This window comes from Episyrphus balteatus, chromosome 2 (genome assembly GCF_945859705.1).
Source record: "Episyrphus balteatus chromosome 2, idEpiBalt1.1, whole genome shotgun sequence".
Lineage (NCBI taxonomy): Eukaryota > Metazoa > Arthropoda > Insecta > Diptera > Syrphidae > Episyrphus > Episyrphus balteatus.
Genome location: NC_079135.1, coordinates 54,878,439 through 54,904,766, shown reverse-complemented (window position 1 = coordinate 54,904,766; position 26,328 = coordinate 54,878,439). Strand labels below are relative to the sequence as shown.

The 26,328-nt window shown below is 31.5% G+C and overlaps 1 protein-coding gene across 4 annotated transcripts in view; it reads left to right on the top strand.

The window, feature by feature from the left end:
* The window catches only part of LOC129912168 (rho GTPase-activating protein Graf), an 85,333-nt gene extending 60,994 nt beyond the window's left edge, over window positions 1-24,339 (top strand). For 3 of the 4 annotated variants that reach the window (XM_055990308.1, XM_055990307.1, XM_055990306.1), the window contains exons 5-13: window positions 13,043-13,258; window positions 13,349-13,420; window positions 16,120-16,171; window positions 16,232-16,533; window positions 16,599-16,929; window positions 20,201-20,306; window positions 20,373-21,497; window positions 21,571-21,650; window positions 21,935-24,337. In XM_055990308.1, the coding sequence (XP_055846283.1) occupies window positions 13,043-13,258; window positions 13,349-13,420; window positions 16,120-16,171; window positions 16,232-16,533; window positions 16,599-16,929; window positions 20,201-20,306; window positions 20,373-21,497; window positions 21,571-21,650; window positions 21,935-22,035 (2,385 nt within the window). In that variant the 3' untranslated portion in view covers window positions 22,036-24,337. Of the gene's footprint in view, window positions 1-1,394; window positions 1,812-13,042; window positions 13,259-13,348; window positions 13,421-16,119; window positions 16,172-16,231; window positions 16,534-16,598; window positions 16,930-20,200; window positions 20,307-20,372; window positions 21,498-21,570; window positions 21,651-21,934 lie in introns of those variants that run through there. The other variant, XM_055990309.1, reaches the window with a different exon arrangement.
* Window positions 24,340-26,328: the final 1,989 nt, after the last annotated feature.

The window sequence follows — 26,328 nt, the reverse complement described above, 5'->3', positions numbered from 1 at the left end:
GACTTTGTATTAAATTATTAAAACTTTAACATTTAGTTATAACTTTTAGTAAGACGTGCGATATATTTTTTTTAAATTAAAACAAACCGTATTTGTAGTTTATTTTAATTAAAATGCCCGACTGAGTCACACGTACTTGCTATTATAAGCAAGTACATAATTATAAAAAATAACCATTAGAATTCAAAGATTTTGATTAACTTAGAAGAAAAAAAAAATTCGATAGTAAAAACAAAAATATAATTCTTTTTAATACACATATTCCAAAAAATCTTGAATCTTGAATCTTGAATAGGTACAATTTTCCATAAGAATGATAAAAAGTATTTGCAAGTAAATTTTGAATAAAAATGGTCGAGCCTCAGGAGAGGCTCCGAGAAAAACGGCAATGCAATATTTCCCTAATCCGAATGATTTGAGAAAAGTTAAAAAACGTATTTTTGAAATCAATTTTCGAATTGCTATACCTCGAAAACGTTTTACGGTTCTGGTATCCATTAAAAGGATATATTACATAAAACGAATGAAAAGTTTAAAGCTAATATATCCACCTTCTTAGACCCTAGCTCGATGTATAGACTGACGCACAGACCGATGATGGACGGGATGACGAAGTTTGTCGCTAAAAAATAAATAAAATGGCTGTGTCGCACGTAATTTATCCTATAGATAGCTCAAAAAAATTAAATTTTTTTTTATAAACTTTAAAAACGAAAGCTTCTGATTAAGGCGTTAGAGCCGTTTGCTGAATCGAAACTTAAGCATTTAAGTTCAACATAAATCCTAATGTGACAGTTTATGCAGAGGAAAAAGTAGAGAATAAGAGTTTATGTTCAATATAAATTGTATAAGTTTAGATTCAGCAAATGGCCCTAACTCTGATAAACATAACATTAGTTTGTCAATAAATTAAATATTAGCAAATAAAAAAATCTATCCTGAACTCATTACTTTTTGTTTTCTTCTACAAAACAACCATCTACTAAATGAAATTGTGGATTTTTTTTCAGAAAAAATAAATACTGATATTTTATCATGATTTTTACGACACTTTTTAGTTTAATATTAAAAAAAATAAGATTCCGATTGCAAGTAATAGATGATTTTATTTATTCTTATTATTCAAACTATTGAAATCCGTGTAAAATGTAAATGTATTTTCTTTATTAACAAGTTACATCCCTGATTTTGTACTAGATGAATATACAATACATATACAATTGACTTCTCTAAAATCTAGTATATCAAATCAAAAAAGTTCAAAAAAGCTTTTTTCTTTGAGGATTTTGTATTTTTTATGAACAAAAAAAAAATTGCGTTGGTGCACAAGCACATGAATTTTCCCTTTTACCCCTCTGTTTGTCTCCCTTCTTTTTTAAATCGTTTTGTATTTGTATTTTCGTCCTGTGAAGTTAAATCAGTATTTGTCTTGGAAAAAATAACTTTCAAGAATTTCGGACTTTATGTATATTTATGTTTTTGTAATTTCAATTAATTAAATAAGAAAAAAATCTTAAAATCTTTAAAATCAAACGAAACCCAACACAAACGGATTTGATAAGGATTAAACAATGTTGAAATCAAATGTTTAGTATTCTTCCTTTCATAGTCTTGATGATGACCTAATCTGAAAATTGTTAATGTTAGACTCCCTTTAAAAATACATTGCCCATTTTGTATATAAATGTTTTCATTGAATTCCAGTAGTGATGAAATTTTAACTTATCAAATAAACTTTAAAGCAATAAAATAAATATATTTTCTTATTAATAAACATACATGTGGTCGTCCATAAAGATTTTATATTGACGGTGAGACACTCTTATTTACTTATTGATTTTTATGTCTGAGCCCATTTTATTCTTTTTATGCTACAATTGCTTATTCAATAAAAAAAATATCACAAGAACCACCCTTTTTTAATTTTGGTTTTTTTTTTATCAATTGTTAACATTTATCATCTGTTTTTTTTTTTTTTTTTTTTTTTTTTGGAAAGGAGTTATTTTACACTGCCGCTCATCTGAATAGGTTCACATCTTAGTTCATCTTACTCTTAGCCTGTCTTGGTATTTAATGCAATGGCACATCTTTTTTATATATGTAAAGAGAGAACATCTTTATGCGCTTAGTTTAGGAGAAAAAAAATTGTCTTGGAGCCTACCGTTCTTCTCACACGGTAGCTAGACCAAATCTAGTCAAAAAATCAAGCATATTTTTTGGCTCATCTGAATAGGTTCAAAAGCAAAAAATGTTAATAAATGATGAGTTGCATGGGTCTGTTGGACTCAAAATTGTGTCTGTAAATAAATCTGATTGTGTATAACCTGTAAGGATGAAAACGGGTCGTGAAAAAATCTTTAGGCGCGGAAAAAATGGGGAAAATAAAAGAAGTCTTTGAATCAGCCCGAAACCAACGATGCATTGGGACAAAAACAAACGCAAGTTAAAATTTAGTAAGCAGTTATTTGCGCAATATCCAAGGGTATAAAAACAACATTAAAAGTCGATGCAACTCAGTCACAACATGGGCCGATAGATGTGCAATGATCACAACAGCATGACTTCGGTCTAAAAACTAAGCTGAAAACCGGTATAAAATGCAGTTTAACGACAGCAAAACGGGTTGTTAGAAGTGGTAAACATTTGAGAAGAAAAAATCTTCGCAAAAATTACCACTTTATAAACCACGAAAAGAAACTCGCCGACAATAGTAAAAAAAAAACTGTGTTACAAATTGCAGATCGAAAGTTTTGTAGAAGGAAATAGCTTTGCACTTAATGACACTGCCTTCACAGTTATCTAAACACATTAAAATAATGCTTCTCTCTACGAAGGTCATACAAATAGGAATTTAGCCCTCAGCGCCCACCAAATTCATTTTTTTTCCTTTGAAAAATCACCGGTTGCAAATTCGACTTTCACGACATATTTTTTTTTTTTTTTTATTGTAGGCGAGTTTCTTTTCGTGGTTTGTAAAGTGGTAATTTTTGAGAAGTATTGTTCTTCTTAAATGTTTCCCACTTCTGACAACCCGTTTTGCCGTCGTTAAACTGCATTTTATACCAGTTTTCGGCTTAATTTTTAGCGCAAAGTCATGCTGTTGTGATCATTGCACATCTATCGGGCCATGTTGTGACTAAGTTGCATCGACTTTTAATGTTGTTTTTATACCCTTGGATATTGCGCAAATAACTGCTTACTAAATTTTAACTTGCGTTTGTTTTTGTCCCAATGCATCGTTGGTTTCGGGCTGATTCAAAGACTTCTTTTATTTTCCCCATTTTTTCCGCGCCTAAAGATTTTTTCACGACCCGTTTTCATCCTTACAGGTTATACACAATCAGATTTATTTACAGACACAATTTTGAGTCCAAGAGACCCATGCAACTCATCATTTATTAACATTTTTTGCTTTTGAACCTATTCAGATGAGCCAAAAAATATGCTTGATTTTTTGACTAGATTTGGTCTAGCTACCGTGTGAGAAGAACGGTAGGCTCCAAGACAATTTTTTTTCTACTAAACTAAGCGCATAAAGATGTTCTCTCTTTACATATATAAAAAGATGTGCCATTGCATTAAATACCAAGACAGGCTAAGAGTAAGATGAACTAAAATGTGAACCTATTCAGATGAGCGGCAGCGATGAATTCTGTGTGTTTTTCTTTTATTTTTTTTTTGCAAATGAACAATCAAGTATTTTTTGTTTATGTTCTTTTCAATGTTAAATTGCTGATTTTGCAGACATTACCTTTTTAAGAACTGGGAAGAACTAGCACTATGATGAGTTAACATTTTTACTAAAAATGTAATGCATGAACTGTTGAACGGGTCAAATAAAAACAGTAAAAAAAAAAAACTAATTTCTCATTTCCTGTCGTGGAAGTTTTCGCAATAACATAATAATTGTGTATACACCAATATGTATTATGTCTCTAGTATTTGGGAGATAACTGCAAATACTTAATATTCCGGTAAATGCATTTAAATGTTTGTTTTACTGTGGTGAAAAATATTATTGCACTAAATATGATTGAACATCTTTGTTAAATATTAAAAAAACGTATTCAAAAAGCATCATGGTATGTAAGTATGTACATATGTACTTTGTAGTTTGTACCTACATACATTATGTATAGCGAAATCCTTTGATTTTTTTTATTCAATTGTAAACTTCACAATCGAGGATCACTTTAGTCAAAAAAACAGGTACATATTTGTGATTTTTTAGAGAGGATTTAGATACAACAAAAATGTGAGTAAACAGTTTTTTGTATCGTATAAGCGTGCTGATAACTTGGCAACAGCAATTTCAGTACTTGACAAAATAAAGTACGCACTACTCGAACTTTCACATTATGCTGTTCTCACTCCCCAAGTCATCAATAAACTATTCTTTAGTAGTGACTAAGAAAGTCTATTACTATCCTTATACGCTTCTGTCAAAATAATGTCAGAATTTCTCAAACGGACCGCCAAAAAGTGATGGTCGATATTTTTTATTGTTTGCACATATTTTGATAGCTGAGGACATTGTGTAATGCAAACAAAAATTTGAGAAAATAAAATTTCCCTCCGTTTTTGGACAATCAAAGTTTTCAATGGGACTTTTTTTAAACGCTTATGTCTTCCGATTTAATAAGCCTATTTTTATAATTTAAACGGTATTGGAACCATAATAATGTTTAAATGAGATTTCTTTTCAAAAAATAAAATATTTTTTGTATTTTATTTACATTTGTAATTTTTGATAACTGAATAAACAATTATTGTGTTCTGTGCCACCTATCGAGACAAAAAAAAATTACTCAATAAACTTACTTAAAAATATGCCGTCAAGAAAACAAAATGGACCGCAACCAGGAGCGGAGATATTTGACTTTGAACATTCCCAAGAAAATAAAAAAAAAACCTTTTGTTTGCCTAAACTTAATTTTTTTCAATTTGAATTACAGCTCCCTGCTCAAATTTTGAAACTGGTTGGTGGAAAAGAGTGAAATCTTTTTTATTGATAAAGCTTTTGAAGAGCTAGTTTTCACATTTTGTTCTTCAAAGTCTAAGATCCCAACATAGGACGACCTACCCTCATCGTTATATTAGTTGAGAGTTATATTTTCCTAAAAATAGTTTTTTTTTTTAACAAACAGTTTGCACATGGGCTGCTTAGCGATATCCTGTTAAGTCATAGGGTTACCACGCCCACGCTTTAAAGTAATTTTTTTTTTTTTTTTATTACGTGACCCTGCAAGTCTTAGGGTGATTTTGTTCACTAGAAGTTGAACATAACTTGAGGATTTTTATCTTCAACTTCTGAATTTTGTTTTGTTTACGCAAAGTTGACGTTTTCAACTTTCGATTTCAAACTCGAGGGTTGATAAACTTTCGGTTTTCTCAACTTCCGGAAAAAGTAGAAGTTTGCCAACCAAACTTGAGATTTTGCTTTAAAATTAATTTTTTTTTTATTTTCCTGTCAAAATTTAATTTTGCAGTTATTGTGAAAACAAAATTAATGTTCCAAAGTAACGAACTTTCGTAAAAATAAGCCTATGGATTTTGCAATAAGGAATTTTTCAGGTTTTCTTTTAATGATTTTTTTATAAAAATTTCTGCTTAAGATTTCTGTCGACGAGTCGGACGCTAGAATGTTTTCACTTCCATCCAATTACATTTACATACTTCAATTTTATCATTACGCACTTTATATTTTTTTATAAATTAACCATGACTCGAATGCCGAAATTGATTTGATTTGGATTTTAGACTTTTGAAAAATTCGTCATTTTGAACACCAGCAATGCAAAATAATACACAAACTTTAATAAAATTCTAACCAATGCCAATGACGTAAAACATTCAAAATATGATTATAAGCTGTCAATATTTTTGTTTATTGTAACAAATATCCCAGGGAAATTTTAAAAACTTAAAGTTACCCAACTTTTGTTTTTTAAACTCGAGAGTTAAGAAAAAATAGTGAACCAAATAGATTCTCAACTTTTGTTTTAACTTTCAAGTTGAAGTCAACTCTCAAGTTTGTTGACTTGAGAGTTTGCTTCAAGTTCAGCAATAGTGAACAAAATCGCCCTTAGAGGTTTTAAAAAATAAAGAATATAAAAAGCAACATTTTATTTTTTTGGTTTTTTTTAACTACGTGAAACTGCAAGTCTTTGAGGTTTTAAAAAATAAAGAAAACAAAAAACAACATTTTATTTGAAAATGCGCTTTGATTTGAAAGTCCAATAAAATCAAACATCTGGAATTTTCAAAAAATATGTCGATTACCCGATTGCGTACTGGAAAACGGTAAAGGAAACGGCTCAAATATATCTAGAAATTCAGAATAACTTTTTTTTCAAAACGAGAACAGCTTATCTGTAGATCTAAGTTTTGTAGATCTCAATCTTCACGATCCGACTAATAAACCTTTAGATAATAGACATAGGCTTTGCAAGCGAGTTGTTTCTAGTTTGGGAAGAACTTATAAAATTAAATAATGTTTTGACATAACAAAAAAATATTACCAGTTGTCATTCTTCGAATTTTATTGTTTTCTACCCACAGTCGATTTCAGCGATTTTTATTTTTTTAAACACATTAATTGACCATTGCTTTTTGCTTTTGTAATGTCCATATTAATGTCGTTTCGATTGGTTTCACTCAAGAATTCACTCATTCTGAAATCCAATGGAAAAGTTTGAAGTGCTTCCACTCAATTCTGAAATTTTGTATGTGTGGTGGAGAGTTGTCAAATAATAATTATTTGTCATTTTGGTGCCAATGTTTTATTATTTTCAGAATACTTCTGGGGCCCAATTCCACAAGAGTGAGTTTTTCTGTGCCTTGTTTGCAAAGCAATTTACACTTTTTTTTTGTGTACACAGAAAAACTCACTCTTGTAGAATTGGGCTCCTGGGGCCTATTTTTTGACGAGCTACATCAACTACATCAACGACTTTAAACTTCAACATCTCCGTCCCATCGGGACTCACGAATAAAATTTTAGTATTTTTGAATTATTCCGACCACAAACAATATTTCTCAATACTAAATGGAATTTTATATTGGTTTTTAGAGTAGTTGATGTAACTTGTCGAGAAACAGCCCCTGGATGTTTCCGGGCGCTTTTGGACGTCCAATCGACATAAATGTTTTAAGATTCTATTTTTTGACAATAGGTGTTCTTTATTAGCTCCGATCAGAGTACTGAGCTGTTTTAGCTCAGATACATCTGAGTGCTCAACTTTTGTTTCTCTTTTCGATCCGACATTGGTCAGAGGGCGATCTAAGAGCTCAGGAAAAAATGAGGGAGTGGATAAAGTAAAAAGCTAAGCGCAGCCAACTTCATGTAATTTGTTCATGTCATGAGTGAGATGATACGAACAAAAATCAAAACAATGGAAATGACCGGCGAAGCTGGTTGTTTCGGGACTAAAAGTGAAAAATAAATTATTTTATTTATTTTGACAATTTTTGTCAGCTTGTCAATTTTTTTTGTATGTGTAACAGTTCTGTGGTCAGGTTTGTTTCTTTATAAAGTCGGAAAGCTCTGAGCTTACTCTGCTCGGTGCTCTTCTCAGAGCAAAAAAAAACAACTAATGATTTTTATTGCCATCAAAATTTCAAAAACGATTTTTACAGTGGCGACAAAATAAATTCTAAAATTTCTGTAATGAAAGTTCTTCGTACTTTCTTAACTTCAAAGAGCTGTTTTATTAACGAGGGAGTAAAAACACAGATATGTATATTAGTGGAGTCAAATTAGCTTTATACCTCGGAATCCAGGGAAAGTCGATGCATCTGAAAAACGAGTATAGGGCTGCATTATAATAGGGTCAAATAAGAAAGTTAAAAAAAAAAATTTCACCGCTCTCAATTACAACAGTTTTTATAGACCGTTTACTGTCATTCCGTATGCAAGCGTCAATCGGAATTGCTGTCTCATTTTAGATTTTGATCAAACTTTGTAGGGATGTTCTCTAGGACTGTAAGGAAGCGAATCCATGATGATTTAATTTTAAGTTGCGTGGTTTCCCCGCTACCCGCATTCGAACTTTTTCAGAAGGTCATTTTTATGTTATTATAGCTTTGCGTCTACTAAAGATATCTTTTTGTTTGAAACGCCATGTTAAAGCTTAAGAGTAGTAATTTTTGAATATATATTAAAAAATTACGTAATAATTATCCCTGAATTAAAAATAATTTTTGAAAAACTGGTAATTTTGCTGATTTTTCATGGTTTTACTTTCGTAAAAATAAGCCTATGGATTTTGCAATAAGGAATTTTTCAGGTTTTCTTTTAATGATTTTTTTATAAAAATTTCTGCTTAAGATTTCTGTCGACGAGTCGGACGCTAGAATGTTTTCACTTCCATCCAATTACATTTACATACTTCAATTTTATCATTACGCACTTTATATTTTTTTATAAATTAACCATGACTCGAATGCCGAAATTGATTTGATTTGGATTTTAGACTTTTGAAAAATTCGTCATTTTGAACACCAGCAATGCAAAATAATACACAAACTTTAATAAAATTCTAACCAATGCCAATGACGTAAAACATTCAAAATATGATTATAAGCTGTCAATATTTTTGTTTATTGTAACAAATATCCCAGGGAAATTTTAAAAACTTAAAGTTACCCAACTTTTGTTTTTTAAACTCGAGAGTTAAGAAAAAATAGTGAACCAAATAGATTCTCAACTTTTGTTTTAACTTTCAAGTTGAAGTCAACTCTCAAGTTTGTTGACTTGAGAGTTTGCTTCAAGTTCAGCAATAGTGAACAAAATCGCCCTTAGAGGTTTTAAAAAATAAAGAATATAAAAAGCAACATTTTATTTTTTTGGTTTTTTTTAACTACGTGAAACTGCAAGTCTTTGAGGTTTTAAAAAATAAAGAAAACAAAAAACAACATTTTATTTGAAAATGCGCTTTGATTTGAAAGTCCAATAAAATCAAACATCTGGAATTTTCAAAAAATATGTCGATTACCCGATTGCGTACTGGAAAACGGTAAAGGAAACGGCTCAAATATATCTAGAAATTCAGAATAACTTTTTTTTCAAAACGAGAACAGCTTATCTGTAGATCTAAGTTTTGTAGATCTCAATCTTCACGATCCGACTAATAAACCTTTAGATAATAGACATAGGCTTTGCAAGCGAGTTGTTTCTAGTTTGGGAAGAACTTATAAAATTAAATAATGTTTTGACATAACAAAAAAATATTACCAGTTGTCATTCTTCGAATTTTATTGTTTTCTACCCACAGTCGATTTCAGCGATTTTTATTTTTTTAAACACATTAATTGACCATTGCTTTTTGCTTTTGTAATGTCCATATTAATGTCGTTTCGATTGGTTTCACTCAAGAATTCACTCATTCTGAAATCCAATGGAAAAGTTTGAAGTGCTTCCACTCAATTCTGAAATTTTGTATGTGTGGTGGAGAGTTGTCAAATAATAATTATTTGTCATTTTGGTGCCAATGTTTTATTATTTTCAGAATACTTCTGGGGCCCAATTCCACAAGAGTGAGTTTTTCTGTGCCTTGTTTGCAAAGCAATTTACACTTTTTTTTTGTGTACACAGAAAAACTCACTCTTGTAGAATTGGGCTCCTGGGGCCTATTTTTTGACGAGCTACATCAACTACATCAACGACTTTAAACTTCAACATCTCCGTCCCATCGGAACTCACGAATAAAATTTTAGTATTTTTGAATTATTCCGACCACAAACAATATTTCTCAATACTAAATGGAATTTTATATTGGTTTTTAGAGTAGTTGATGTAACTTGTCGAGAAACAGCCCCTGGATGTTTCCGGGCGCTTTTGGACGTCCAATCGACATAAATGTTTTAAGATTCTATTTTTTGACAATAGGTGTTCTTTATTAGCTCCGATCAGAGTACTGAGCTGTTTTAGCTCAGATACATCTGAGTGCTCAACTTTTGTTTCTCTTTTCGATCCGACATTGGTCAGAGGGCGATCTAAGAGCTCAGGAAAAAATGAGGGAGTGGATAAAGTAAAAAGCTAAGCGCAGCCAACTTCATGTAATTTGTTCATGTCATGAGTGAGATGATACGAACAAAAATCAAAACAATGGAAATGACCGGCGAAGCTGGTTGTTTCGGGACTAAAAGTGAAAAATAAATTATTTTATTTATTTTGACAATTTTTGTCAGCTTGTCAATTTTTTTTGTATGTGTAACAGTTCTGTGGTCAGGTTTGTTTCTTTATAAAGTCGGAAAGCTCTGAGCTTACTCTGCTCGGTGCTCTTCTCAGAGCAAAAAAAAACAACTAATGATTTTTATTGCCATCAAAATTTCAAAAACGATTTTTACAGTGGCGACAAAATAAATTCTAAAATTTCTGTAATGAAAGTTCTTCGTACTTTCTTAACTTCAAAGAGCTGTTTTATTAACGAGGGAGTAAAAACACAGATATGTATATTAGTGGAGTCAAATTAGCTTTATACCTCGGAATCCAGGGAAAGTCGATGCATCTGAAAAACGAGTATAGGGCTGCATTATAATAGGGTCAAATAAGAAAGTTAAAAAAAAAAATTTCACGGCTCTCAATTACAACAGTTTTTATAGACCGTTTACTGTCATTCCGTATGCAAGCGTCAATCGGAATTGCTGTCTCATTTTAGATTTTGATCAAACTTTGTAGGGATGTTCTCTAGGACTGTAAGGAAGCGAATCCATGATGATTTAATTTTAAGTTGCGTGGTTTCCCCGCTACCCGCATTCGAACTTTTTCAGAAGGTCATTTTTATGTTATTATAGCTTTGCGTCTACTAAAGATATCTTTTTGTTTGAAACGCCATGTTAAAGCTTAAGAGTAGTAATTTTTGAATATATATTAAAAAATTACGTAATAATTATCCCTGAATTAAAAATAATTTTTGAAAAACTGGTAATTTTGCTGATTTTTCATGGTTTTTGACTGGCTCCAGAACCTTGGCTATTATATGTAGGAAGCTTATACTTACCAAATATTAAATATAGATATTTTTCAACAAAATAAATCTAAAATGAACTCGATGGCTGTACTCCTTATGCAAAAATTTTAAGTTCAAAGTTTTGAGTTTTTTGAAAAAAAATTTTTTTATACTATGATTTTTTACGATTTGACTAAAGATAGAAACATGAAACTAACAGTGTGTTAAGTTGAAACTTTTAACTTTAAGTCCTCTAAATAAAATTGTGTTATTTTCATATCTTCTTAGTGTACCGTTTGTTTGAAAATTCGCAAAAATGCTAAAAAGCCAAAAAAAACCCTACTTAAGGCTATGATTGCACGATGTTTGACATAAGATAGAAGCATGAAATTAATAGTATATTTAGTTCGTACTCTTAGCTTAACACACTGTAAGTTTCACATTTCTTCGTTTAGTCAAATCGTAGAAAATGACAGTATAAAAATTAGCTTTTTTAAAATACTCTATACTTTGAACTTAAAATTTTTGCATAAGGAGTACAGCCATCGAGTTCATTTTAGATTTATTTTGTTGAAAAATATCTATATTTAATATTTGGTAAGTATAAGCTTCCTACATATAATAGCCAAGGTTCTGGAGCCAGTCAAAAACCATGAAAAATCAGCAAAATTACCAGTTTTTCAAAAATTATTTTTAATTCAGGGATAATTATTACGTAATTTTTTAATATATATTCAAAAATTACTACTCTTAAGCTTTAAAATGGCGTTTCAAACAAAAAGATATCTTAAGTAGACGCAAAGCTATAATAACATAAAAATGACCTTCTGAAAAAGTTCGAATGCGGGTAGCGGGGAAACCACGCAACTTAAAATTAAATCATAATGGATTTGCTTCCTTACAGTCCTAGAGAACATCCCTACAAAGTTTGATCAAAATCTAAAATGAGACAGCAATTCCGATTGACGCTTGCATACGGAATGACAGTAAACGGTCCATAAAAACTGTTGTAATCGAGAGCGGTGAAATTTTTTTTTTTTTAACTTTCTTATTTGACCCTTTTATAATGCAGCCCTATACTCGTTTTTTAGATGCATCGACTTTCAATGGATTCCGAGATTTTACAAATTTTATGTCTAATTTGACTCGACTATATTTAATTTATTAAAAAAAGAAATTAAGTATATTGATTTCTTTAACAACAAAATCATTAATACAATTGAAGTTTTTCTGGGACAAAATAAATAGCACAAAGCACACTTCATAAATACAGAAACAAAATAACATAAATTCTAACACATTTTAAAGAAAATAACTAGTATTTGGTTGGGTAACCCATATTGTTGATGAAGTATAACACCGGCGTTTAATAGATTAAACAAGACTCCGAAATCTAAAATTCAACAGATATTGAGTACCATGCTCATCAAAATTCCTGCCAAAGTTTGTCCAAATTTTAAAATCAGAATCAGATCTATTAATCGCTTTTTCCTCGTCACTCTACAAGTTTTCAAAAGGATTCAGGGGACCGGCCTAGCAATTCCCTAACACCGATTTTCTGGGCGGATAGCCCAAAAGTTTGTTTCACAAGCTTAGTCTTATGATTTGTATCGTTATCCTGTTGAAATGTCCACCTTAAAGGCATTTTCTCCTCGGTTTACGGTCCCTTAGAATTTCGTCGTATTTAAGGTGGTCATTAATACCCTCTATCCGATGAAATAAGCCCACACCATGCAAAGAAAAACATCCCCAAACAAGAATACTAGCCCCACCATGTCTAACAGTCTTCGGGTCACATTTCAAATGCCTGACGTAGAGAATTTCTATATGGGGTATAAGAGGCATTTCCAAATGCCCCATATAGAAATTCCCCAAGTGAAACCCGTATTGGTCATCAGACAGGCTTGTTATTTTTCTCAGTCGGCTACCCAATACTCGCAAAAAGTTCATTATGTGTAGCAACAGTAATTGTCACACCATTGATTTTATTATTCAGCATCTTAAAAAATAAAACCTAGACTTTGTCCTCAAAGGTTTTTGGTCATTGCTTAAAAATATCTAAACTAAAATTCTATTTACTTATATTTCAGGCTGATGCTAGTTTGGGAATGCACGAACGTGAATACATTCAAGAATCACTAAGTTATGTCCTTCGAATACAAGAAGTACAAGAACGGATAAAATTTGAATTCGTTGAAATATTACTAGCATTCATATCAGGATGGTTAGTGTTTTATCATACCGCACATGAACAAGGCGAGGATAATAAAGATTACCTGCAAGACCTAAGGCATAAAGTTCAAAAGGTAAGTAGATAAAAGTGAACAGAAAAAATATCTATTGATTGTTATTAAATTAAACATTTATTTTTCATGTTGAATGATTGCGTTTTGAAGACAAGAGAGAATTTTGAAGAAGCTAGAGAAAAAGTCAATGAGTTAAAAAGCAAATATATGGAAAAGAAAACGGTGAGTTTTATTTTTTTTTTTTTTAAATCATTACGTTGAGTATTACATAAATTATAGCCAACTTTGTCGATTCTGTAGCAGGAAATCATTGTTGTAGACATCTTGAGTGCCTTACGCAATCTTGTAAAAAAGAAACAAAAAATGTTATGAAGTCAATTTTTCATTTTTTTTAAATTTTAGCGCTAAAACAAAATTTGTATACCACCAGTAATAAATGCTTTCATTAAGCTCTGCAAATTCTAAAACTGACCTTAACTGCTGGTTATATCACGTGTGGCACAGCAGTTTAAAATTAACTTTTTTTTAATATTGAGAAAGACTTTGATATCCATTTGCGAAATGCCTTAGAGAGTCTCATCTAAGTCTCTTCGTAAAAAACTATAACTTCTTTAAAAACTAGTCACTATTCTCTCATGGGTATTTTGATTTTCCCAGAAGATGAAGCATTCGAAGAGTGGAGAGGAAGTCGGTGTTGGAGTGTAATTTAATAGATTTAAAAAACATTGTTCTGGCTCAGAGAAAACGTGGTAATCAGTCACGTCTACTCAAAGTCAGGCTGTCCTTAAATTCCTTAACAGCCTCGTCAAACTCTATTACAGCACAAAACTGTCAAATTTTGTACGTGTCAATGCTAGCTAATTTCATTAATTTGGCTAAAAAATTATGTTCATGTGGCTATTGTTGATTAAAAAACATTTAAGACACAATCGATATTACCAATAGAGTAAATTATATAGAAATTAATGTCTTCACAAATTGTTGTTGTTAAATATTAATGAATTCCCCTGAAGATTCCAACCAGGGCCGGTTTTACGGGGGGGGGGGGGGGCAGCCTGGGCCGTCGCCCAGGGGCGCAAGAATTGAGGGGCGCCGCAGGCGCCCCGAACTTTTACAAAAGTTATATAAATAACGAAGTCTTTCCAATCGATGTTTTATTCATTTTTACTTTCACAAAGGCGCCCCAATTTTTTTCTATTTTACATTTTCAACAGCGCTCGTTTTGTTTGTCCTAAACTTTTTGAAGAATGAAGACGCCCCCCAATTTTGGGTTAATTTGTTTGGCTTCCGGAAGGACAATGGTGTCCAAAATCTTCGTTCATCTTTGAAGAACAAGGCGCCCCAATTTTTTTGAAAGACTTAGGCAATCCTAATATTCACAGAAGGGAGACGGACAGAATCCCGAAATTAAAAATCCAGAAAGCCCAAAATCCAGAAAACCCTAAATCCCGAAAACCCAAAAACTCGAAACCCCAAAATTCTGAAAACCCAAAATCCCGAAAAACCAAAATCCCGAAAACCCAAAATCCAGCCAAAAATTGACAGCTTCTCCATTTCTCATAAGAACTACATTCGTGTGTGAGAATAAAAAAATAGGTCTGTTCGTTGTTCCCCCTTCCAGGGCAATCTAAATCATGTCAATTAACTGTCAAAAAAATCAGAGTTTCTCGGGTTTTCATTTTTCATCGAACACCTCAGAGCTTTAGTTTCATCAGCGAACATCGTATTTATTATCTCTTGGACAACGAATTCGGAGCGACCCAGAGTGCCCTAGAGCTCACAACGAGCAAACCTAATACTTCTAAATGTATGTCGTTTTCAATTGGCCGTCCGGAAGCGTCCGGAATTATTCAGAAGCCTGCTGCAAGTTTTTTATTCTCCTAGTGAAAAAACAAAAAAAAATTATTTGATTTTTCACCAATACAGATATTAAATTTCAGAATTGGGTGGAAGCGATTCAAACTTTTTTATTGGGTTTCAGAATGAGTGAATCATTGAGTGATTCCAATCGAAAACGATATTAATGTACCTAGTTGAAAAAGTTTTTGAAAAATTATTGTTCAAATAAAACTGTACCTACTCTTTAAATGTGTCTAAACAAAAAAAAAAGTCAGATATAAAGGTAAACTTGTCAATTGAGCCTAAATGACATGATTATTTAATTTTTTTTTTTTAAGTTAACCTTATGTACTTTAATAAACTGCACATTGTTAATAAATGCATTAACAAGTATATGAGAGGTAAGACATAATCTGCTATTGCTTTTTTTCGTGATTTTAAAAAATTGTTTTAAAATGAATTTTTTTTTAGAGGCGCCACTTGCAATCTTGCCCAGGGGCGCCGGTAGTGCTTAAGCCGGCACTGATTCCAACAAGAATCGAAACGTCGGCGAATATTTAATAAATATTGATTAAAAACATACATAGACTGCATTTGGCTTCATTTATTATCTAACAGAGCAGTCGGTAGTCTCCAACAATAAACTGTCAATTATGTTTAATAGAGAAGGCGGAACTCTTCAATTTCCAACTCTATTTGGTTCCGGGCATAAAAGGATTCCGCGAATATGTTAGCCAAATCAAGTCGACAGAATTAGAACGGAAATGTCTCACCTTGTCCGACAGGTTAAACTTAGGTATACCCATTCTCTAAAGTTATGTTTAATCGAGCAGAAGTTTTTGCATCTCTGGCTTACACTGGTGAAAACTGCCGAAACGCAATTTCTATCACTGAGAATTTCGTATTTTTTTTTCTAACTACTGGAAATTAGGGTCAAATAATTTTTTTTTAAATATTTAAGTAAAACCATTTTCTTTCGATGTAAAAAAAGTATGTACATATGTAGGTATATCAAACGAAATTTATACATTTTTATCGAGAAATCTATCATCCTAACATAATTTTTTAAATTCTTTTTTTAGAAACCAGAAGAGAAGTTCACTAAACGTGGCTATTTATTTTTAATGGAAAAGAGTAAGTCTACATATAAAATAAAATTTGCACAAAAAAGAACATGAAAAACTCTGAAAAAAGGTTCCATTTTGAAAATATCCCTTCTAGAGCCGTTCAAGGCAACATGGACCAAATACTACTGCACATACAAAAAACAAAAAAAGGAATTTACAATGTTGCAATTCAATCAAATATCTGGTCGACCGGAGTCTAATGATGAAAAGCTCACACTAATTTCGTGTCAACGAAGAGCATCTGAGTTCGAAAAACGTTTTTGTTTCGACCTGACATTCAAAGAAAAACCAGGAATTGTATATACATTTCAAGCGCTCAGTGAAGAGGACCGTAAAGCGTGGATAAACGCAATGGATGGAACGGAACCAGTTAGTATTTCTAATATTTTTTTTCCAGACATGATATTGAAAATAATTGCTTTGTTTATTTTCAGACATACTTAACCCCTGGTAAAACAAAAGGATCCGAAGAGTATCAATTGGATGAGACGGGCTTTGCGTTTGTTCGTAAATGCATCGAAGTATTGGAGAATCGAGGACTGGAAGAGGAGGGGATATATCGAAAAAGTGGTGTGGGTACCAAGATTACAAAATTACTCTCACTGGGCATGGATAAGAAAAAGACTGATGTAGTATTTAGTGATGAACAATATAAAGATCTTATGGAGAGTAACACAATAGCAAGTGCACTGAAGACATACTTGCGAAATTTAAACGAACCGTTGATGACATATCGATATCATAGCGGGTTTATTGAGGCGGCAAGTAAGTAATACGCGAATTTTACAATAACCTCGGATAATCAAAAGTATTTCAAACTATGAGTATTTGGGGGTATATATTATTTTAGATTAATTCTTCGTTAAATGAACGACAATTTTTGGAATATTCGTTAAAGATTTAAATATACACAATGTGTCTATTATATCTGAAAGATATGTGTGACACTTAATTTTCAGTTAAATACTAAGCGGTCAGTTTTACAATTGCCAATGAAGTGCATCTTAAAAATAAATATATTCGATTTTAAGATAGTAAATCATAAATTAACATAGCCGTGTTTTGTTGGTAACTCAGTACATAACTCAGTAAACATTTTACTTTGTAAACAACAACAAATGATTGCTTTTGTTTATTACACGGTGTAACACTCAAAAAATACGCGGGCGGAGACCTATCAGGTTTTGTAGAGCTAGTCGCACTGAATACGAAACGCTATTTGAAAATCCCCTAACACCCCCAAAATCTGGAGTTACGGGCAAAAAACGGTTTTTTGGACCTTCACCCATTGAAAAAATTCTAGCTTCGACAATTTGTTACCCATTTTCGATTTTTTTACAGTTTCTGATAGAAGATAAATATACCTTTTTAACAATGTATAAAACATGTAACTCGGTTAAACCACTTAGAATTTATAAGATGTCAAGGTTCAAAAATTCAATTTTTTTTTGTCATTTGCCCAACTTCGGCATCAATTTAAAGTATATGTTTTCAAAACAACATGCTATTTAAAAAATATATTCTAAAACTATATCTATTTCCCAATCGATCGAGGTATTTTTTATGAAAATCACTTCAAAATTGGCTTAGAAAAAAAAATTTTTCGATTTCAACCCAGATACAGAAATTCGAACTTTTAGGTATAGAACAAAAATGTTGTTTCGGCACGTAGTAAGATAAGTTGGGCGCCAGGATTTGATTAAAGGTTTTTGTAGAGGAGCTCAATACAAACATTTTTTTTCTTTGGGAGGGGGGTCTATCTCCCCCCGTTTAGGTGGGAGGGGCATTTTTCTAAAAAAAAATTATCAAAATAAAAAAAAATTATTAAAAAACAACGGCAACACTTACAGTAATAAATGATACCATTTCCAAAAGGCAAAATTGTGCATTTGGTTCTAATTTCTAAATCAATATAATATTACCAATAGTTTTTGAAATAATCGATTTCAAAGTTAAAAATAGGCGAAAAAAAATTTGTAAAAACTCATTTTATACTATTTTTGTCCAGACTGTGAATTTTAGTAAATAAATTACTTAGACAGAAAACTGCCTCAATTAATTCCTTATCGAACAGTGAAAACTATATGTTTCTATGTCTTCTAGTTTTTGAGAAAATTGAAAAATAAAAACAAATAAAAACAAAAAATATTTTGAAAAAAGAAAAATCTGATAAAATAATTTTTCAATTTTCTCAAAAACTAGAAGACATAGAAACATATAGTTTTCACTGTTCGATAAGGAATTAATTGAGGCAGTTTTCTGTCTAAGTAATTTATTTACTAAAATTCACAGTCTGGACAAAAATAGTATAAAATGAGTTTTTACAAATTTTTTTTCGCCTATTTTTAACTTTGAAATCGATTATTTCAAAAACTATTGGTAATATTATATTGATTTAGAAATTAGAACCAAATGCACAATTTTGCCTTTTGAAAATGGTATCATTTATTACTGTAAGTGTTGCCGTTGTTTTTTAATAATTTTTTTTTATTTTGATAATTTTTTTTTAGAAAAATGCCCCTCCCACCTAAACGGGGGGAGATAGACCCCCCTCCCAAAGAAAAAAAATGTTTGTATTGAGCTCCTCTACAAAAACCTTTAATCAAATCCTGGCGCCCAACTTATCTTACTACGTGCCGAAACAACATTTTTGTTCTATACCTAAAAGTTCGAATTTCTGTATCTGGGTTGAAATCGAAAAATTTTTTTTTCTAAGCCAATTTTGAAGTGATTTTCATAAAAAATACCTCGATCGATTGGGAAATAGATATAGTTTTAGAATATATTTTTTAAATAGCATGTTGTTTTGAAAACATATACTTTAAATTGATGCCGAAGTTGGGCAAATGACAAAAAAAATTGAATTTTTGAACTTTGACATCTTATAAATTCTAAGTGGTTTAACCGAGTTACATGTTTTATACATTGTTAAAAAGGTATATTTATCTTCTATCAGAAACTGTAAAAAAATCGAAAATGGGTAACAAATTGTCGAAGCTAGAATTTTTTCAATGGGTGAAGGTCCAAAAAACCGTTTTTTGCCCGTAACTCCAGATTTTGGGGGTGTTAGGGGATTTTCAAATACCGTTTCGTATTCAGTGCGACTAGCTCTACAAAACCTGATAGGTCTCCGCCCGCGTATATTTTAAAACCTCATTTTTGTAACACCGTGTTATTAGTAATTTTTTGTTGTTGAAGATAATATGTATAAGATTTAACAAAAATGTTCTCTGTTAACCACAACAAATGAATGCTTTTTTCATTTAATCAAAATCGAGTACTTTCTTAAGTAAAAATATTCAATAACTTATGATGTATCTTCATTTCGATAAATCTTATGAAAATTATTGCTTTCTTCATTGGGTCGTATGCAAAAAAAATGCTCTTAAGCTCTATTCTCACTTTTTAGAATATTTTTTGAGATATATGGATCTCAAACAAAAAAAAAATCGATCTCAAGAAAATTTTCTGAAATCATTTTATAGGAAATTGTTTGTTGTTTCAAAATTGACTTAAATATTCTGTGAAATCCTTCACTTACTGAAATGTTAATGGTAAAATATCATCACTCGAAAAGAGATGTATTAGGAAAATTTTAGCGCAAAGAGAATTTAAAAAATATGAGAATTGTTAATTTAAACAAGATAACTTACCTATTTATTAGTCATAGCATTGGTTCTATTAAAAACGAGATAATTAAATCTAAAAAAATTTAATAGGGGGCAGCATCAAGCTCTAAAATCCTTTTAGCTGTAGATAACATCTGAAAAACTAGTCTTACCTATATCAGCGACCCAATTACCCTTAACTTAAATTAAATTTTGATTCAATATCTAAAAAGCCCATCTGTTCAGAACCTCCAAAAATTAAAATGTGCACTGCAATTGCTAATAATTGGTTTTGTAAGTTCAAAATAATAAATTTGTGTTCCTCTGATTTAAAACAAGCAAAAAAAAAACGTATACCTTCAGGACATTTAAATATTATTTTTATTAACATTCCATAAGATACATTATTTTATTTCTTTTTTCAAAAGAACAAGACAATCTTAAGCAACGAGTTCATGAAGTTCATAAATTAGTTCATAAACTGCCACAGCCAAACTTCATAATGCTGGAAATGGTCATAAAGCACTTAACTGAGTATGGGAAATTTATTAAAATAGGCCGTTTTTCTTTATTAATATGATGAACATTTTTTTTTCACAGGGTTTCCCGAAAATACGAAAAGAACAAGATGTCCGTATTTAATTTAGGCGTCGTATTTGGACCAACACTTCTGCGGCCGCAGGAGGAGACTGTAGCTGCCATTTTGGATATCAAGTTCAACAATATTGTAATAAACATTCTAATTGAAAACTATGAATTGATTTTCAACAATCCACCGGGAGCCCTTGCTGGAATCACAGCGAATTCCAGTCCACCGGCCAGAGTTCCCCGATCAAACCAAACGGGTGCACCAGCTGTGGGGAACCGCCCTGCAATGTATTCTCCTCAGCAGCCAGTCTATCGTATAGTTACTAGTTACACAGAACAGCCGATATCTTCTTCGCTACAAAACATTCCCAATGGAATGATATATCAACCAAGCAGTAGTGCTTCTGCGAGCAGCACTAATGGAACACCAAATACAAAAGGTATGGCCCCAAGTATACCAGTACATCAACACAAATCCAACCACCATCAGATGTCACACATGGCATCATCTGAAAGTGACATAAGTGTGCGGCGGGATCCGACCACATATGCTACTGTCGGCGGTACTGTATTACCTGGCGCTAATTGTCCACTTATAGCACATCATGCCACACCGGCGAATGCGACAAATTTGCGCCATGAATACCTCACTCAACCAGGTGCTGTGCATGCATACAACGGTCCAAGCCCACCAAGCAATCGCGTAAACATTTCTCCTCCACCACCGATAGCCATGCGGCCTGAACAGCTCTACGGAACGAATGCCGGACATGGGCGTTCCCACTTAACCTACGCTCAAACCAAGCACTATCCCGGATCTTCACGTGGGGATTCTAACGATCGAATGCATTCGACCAGTAGTTCGAATGAATCTGTTTGTGATTCGGTATCTTCGTCCAGAGACAAGCCGAGAGCATCGATCGATTATTCGTCGCATCAAGGACAAGTAGGTGTAGCCGGTTCAGTAACAAACCTCTTGGCAGGTGCATCAAATGCGAACAGTTGTGATGATGTCGTTGTGACTTCTAGTAATACTGCAGTTTCAACAAACCATACAGCGAGTGATTATGTGCCAAAGAAGGTCCACCGGACAAAGGATTTTGATCAAATTAAAAGGGATCTAAGCGCAGGAACGGCGTAAGTTTTTTCCAATAAAATATAAAAAAAAAACAAGAAAGACTTTTATTGAATGTACCTTTTTTTATTGCAGGAGAGTACGTACACTTTATGCGTGTTTAGGAGAAAGTGAAGGAGAGTTATCTTTTGAACCAAATCAAATTATTACCAACGGTAAGATTAATAGAAATTTACCCTTTATAATTTGAAATAAAAAAATAAAAAGCATGCCTATTCATGTCGCAAATGATTTTGATTTTGAAATTGGCAAAAAAAGTTACGTATTCTTATTGCAATAATTGCAATATTAATAATTATTAGATGTTGAAAAATATTGTCTACTTGAATTTACATTTTTAAGTTTTATGTTACTCACAAAAACAATTAAAGTTTAAAGGAAAGCTATCATATTATGTGTAAACTTTCTTTTTTTATTTAAAAACATTTTTTTTTTGCAGTACGTTATTCCCATGAACCTGGATGGCTCCAAGGCACTTTGAATGGAAAAACTGGTCTGATACCAGAAAATTATGTCGAACACTTAAAATCATTTCTTTAAAAATAAAGTCAAAAGCGCAAATGGTGATCGTCGAAGTTTAAAGAAAACCAATAAATTCAAGTGTTAACCATACATATGCAAATACATATAATATAATACAGATACAAATTTTAGAAAAAAAATCAACCAACAAAAAATAATCATTCCCTGTAATTTTAAGCACTGAGGTGATGTAATTTAATTAAATAAACTTATTTAAGTGTATCATATACATATATTTAATATGTAACTATTATTATATAATTATTATATAAACGAAGGATATTTCCTGCAATTACTGTGAATTAAAATGTAATAACAAAATAGAACGAATACTGGGACTAATGTATTCAAGTAAATAAAATGTAGCATAAATATGTTTTTTTTTTTAATCTTTAAATATAACTTCAAATAGATATACAGTTTTTCTTTTATATTGGTTTTTTGTTTCGCTTTTTCTTTTTAAATATAAATTATCGAAATTCAAAATGCATCCAATTGCATGAACTATAACACTGAAATAACTATTTACATGTGTTTTAATTAAAAAGAAAAAAAGAAAAAAAAAAACATTCAAATTTAAACAAAACGTATACACATTTATGTATGTATCAGATTAAAAACAACTTAATATCGGGTCTATAAATCAATTTAGAAAAATGGTACAGTAATATTGTACTTCCAACATGTAGAATTATTCCTTGGTTCTTGTACTCTTAAAAAATTAGCACAAAGGGATTGTAACGTACATCAAGTTTAAAGGTCTCAATGATGCTATATTTACTCGTGTTTTGATTACTCGTAGATTTATACTAGAATTCAATATTGGTTTGGCCTTGCTTCACTCATTTTTATATTATAATTAAACAAAGTTTTCGCATGTTTTGTATAAAATAATAAAATACAATGTTTCTATCCGCCAATTTTCAAACACTGTTCCCAATTTTAGTTTGTTTATTAAAAAAACGAGAATGTTTTTTGATTTAGTTAAATACTTTAAGCCCTGATTTGTCTCTGGCTATTGAAAAATCGGCTCTAAATAGACAAAATCAGAATTTATAATTGAAAACTTTTGTTCAAATATGTTTTTTTTAATATCATGGAATAGATGAAATATTTTTTTTTTTTTTCTGAAAATTATATCATATTATTTTCAACATTTTTAACTCAACTTCTTACAAAATTCAAATAAAAATTGCTGTTAAGTTAATTCAGTTAAGTCTACAACATGTCCTCTTACTTTCCTAGCCATTTTCAATGGAAGACAGCAAAGTGATTTCATTTGTCTATAAATGCGTTTTAAGGTGGTTGTGGGTAAATCAACAAGACTTTTTTAGCTTTATTTTAGAAGGAATAAGCTTAATGATCAATTGACTTCGTAAAAGTGTGTTCAACATCACAAACTTGCATTACCTTATTCGCATACCTCAGAAAATCGAAAAGGGTTGGTACACATTGTTGCTGATGCCCATCAACAACGTACATTTGATTTTTTTGAATTTACTCTTTCTATCTAAACAATCCACGATTATTTATGAAGGCCGTTGCTAAGCAGGAGGAATTGTAAGCTAATTGAAGCATTTAATTTGTTCGGAACATGAAAACTTTTGCAAAAAACGGAGGCATTTTGTTTTATATTTTTTGTTCAGGTTTTTTTTTTTATTATTGAACCAAACATATATATTTTAGGATATTTTTTCCCTGCTCCTAGTTTTCCGTTCTTTATTTTTATTATTATAACCAGACAAATAAATAGGATACAAAAAAATAAGAAAGAACGAATACTACAAACACTTGGCACCAATAACGCATTTATTCTGATTTACGTTTTATAGTTTTTAACATAATTTCCTGATGATTTCATTCCATTTGTATATTATAAATACAGAGTAGAATAACCTGTAATAATCCCATCGTAAGGAAAATGATAAATTCCAAAAGCAAGAAAACCACTTATATAAGAATTAGAAAATTATGAAAAAAAAAAATCCAATATGTATACACAATTAATTTAGAATATGCATACATATTTTAAGCTGATAATATAATGTAATAAATATTATAAAACAAATTATACATCAAGTATAAAATTTATGATTAAATTGTTTCTACTTACTGTAATCCTTTCTTTTTTGCAACAAACACAAAAAAAAAGTAAAAAGTCCAATGATACGTCCCTTTATGTAAATATGAATTATTTATTATTACATAATTTTTGTTAGAGAGTTTGTTTTTGTTTATTATTATTATTTAAGTTATATTGTTATTTTTGTTAAAACACCATTAATCCTCATTGTAAAGTGAATGAAGCAGAAAATGCTAAATAAAACCATACATATAACAAATAAAATTGACATTTTTGTATTATTTTTTTACAATTAATTTCATAAAAAAAGATTTTATCAACTTTATTCTCGTCTCCAGAGAAAAGGCTATCTAAAATAGAAGATTTTATTCGACCCCAACGCTATACAAGAAAACATGATGGAAAACCTTAAAATTATTACGTGGAATGCCAATGGATTATGGCAGAGACTTGGAGAACTAGAAATGGTTATACGGGAACAAGATATTGACATTTGTTTAAGATATTGACATTTGCTTGATATCAGAAACCCATGTTAAAAAAGAATCAAATTTCAATATAAACGGTTTTCTAGATTACCACGCAATTCACCCGTCGAACAAAGCAAGAGGCGGATCATCATTATATATAAAAAATTGTATTAAACACTCGATAGGTCTTAAGCTTGAGCTTGAATCGATGCAACTTATAAGTGTGCAAGTTGAAATTAAGCATGATGTACTTATCTACATACTGCCCTCCGCGGTACAAAATTGATAAAAATGAATTTTCAAACTTGCTAAAACTACTTAGACCAACTTTTATTATCGGCGGCGACTTAAATGCAAAGCATAAGTTTTGGGTATGGAGAATAATTGCGACTTCCATTCTACTGGAAAACCAACTTATTGGCCGGCAGATACCTCGAAAATACCTGACCTGATTGATTTCTTTATAATCAGGGGAATACCACCAAATCGAATTAAAATAACGGAATGCTTTGATCTTTTCTCTGACCACTCTCCCGTTATTCTCACTATGAGCGAAAGTCTTGTTAAAGTTAAAATATCACCTAGGCTAACAAACGGTAAAACTAACTGGGAAGGCTTTAAGAAAGATATTGAGGATAATGTTGAATTAAGGGTATCACTATAGACACCTCTTGAGCTTGAGAAAGCGGTAGATAATTTTGTGCATATTGTTCAAAAAGCCGCATGGAACAATACCCCTTACCAATAAGAAATTTCAGGGTACAAAGACGCTAAATATCCCCAAGAGATAAAAGACATACTTAAAGAAAAGCGAAAAGCGCACAAGAAGTGGCAACAAACTCGTGCTCCTCAACAAAAAGCTAATCTAAATCATCTCAGTAATTTGCTTAAAAAGATGATATCAGGTTTTAAGAACCGCGCAGCTAAAAATTACCTAGAAAATTTGACGGCAGGTAAAAACTCTAACTACTCTCTATGGAAAGCGATAAAAGCCACGAAAAAACCAAAGCTTCCAGCACCTCCGATAATGAAAGACCAAAATGAATGGGCAAAAAGCGACAAAGAGAAAGCAAACGTTTTTGCTGATTACCTAGAGGAAACATTCAAACCATTCAATGGGCAAGCATTGAATGACAGTACAAATATGAATATAACGTCAAGTGAAAGCTTCATCACAAGAAATGTTACGCTCGCCGAATTAAACAAAGAAATTAAGAAGCTTAAGTCAAAAAAAGCACCAAGATACGACTTAATTACTGCGGAAATTCTTAAAATGCTCCCACGGAAAGGTTTAATAAACCTCCTATATATAATGAATGCCACTCTAAGGTTAGAATATATTCCAAACCAATGGAAAGTCGCAGAAGTAATAATGGGAAATCATCTCACGAAAAGAAATCGTACAGGCCCATTTCACTTCTTCCTGTAGTGTCGAAGGTCTTTGAGAGAATATTTCTTCAGCCAATAATAGAAGAAAGAGGTCTTATACTTGAACACCAGTTCGGTTTTAGAAGTATCTTGAGTTCTATTAATCGCATCAATCGATTGAGGTGTCCAGATTTAGAAAAAATGACAGAGCACCAGTTTTTATATTTATAATTTGAAGTGGTTAAAACTTAGATCATTCACATTAACTGGAAAACTTACGTTTTTTAACCCCTCGAAAAACGTATAAAGCATAAAATTAGAGTTGTCAGACCTTTGAGTTCGATATTAAGATGCGTATGGCTGCAAAACTGCGTACTTATACTTTGGTAA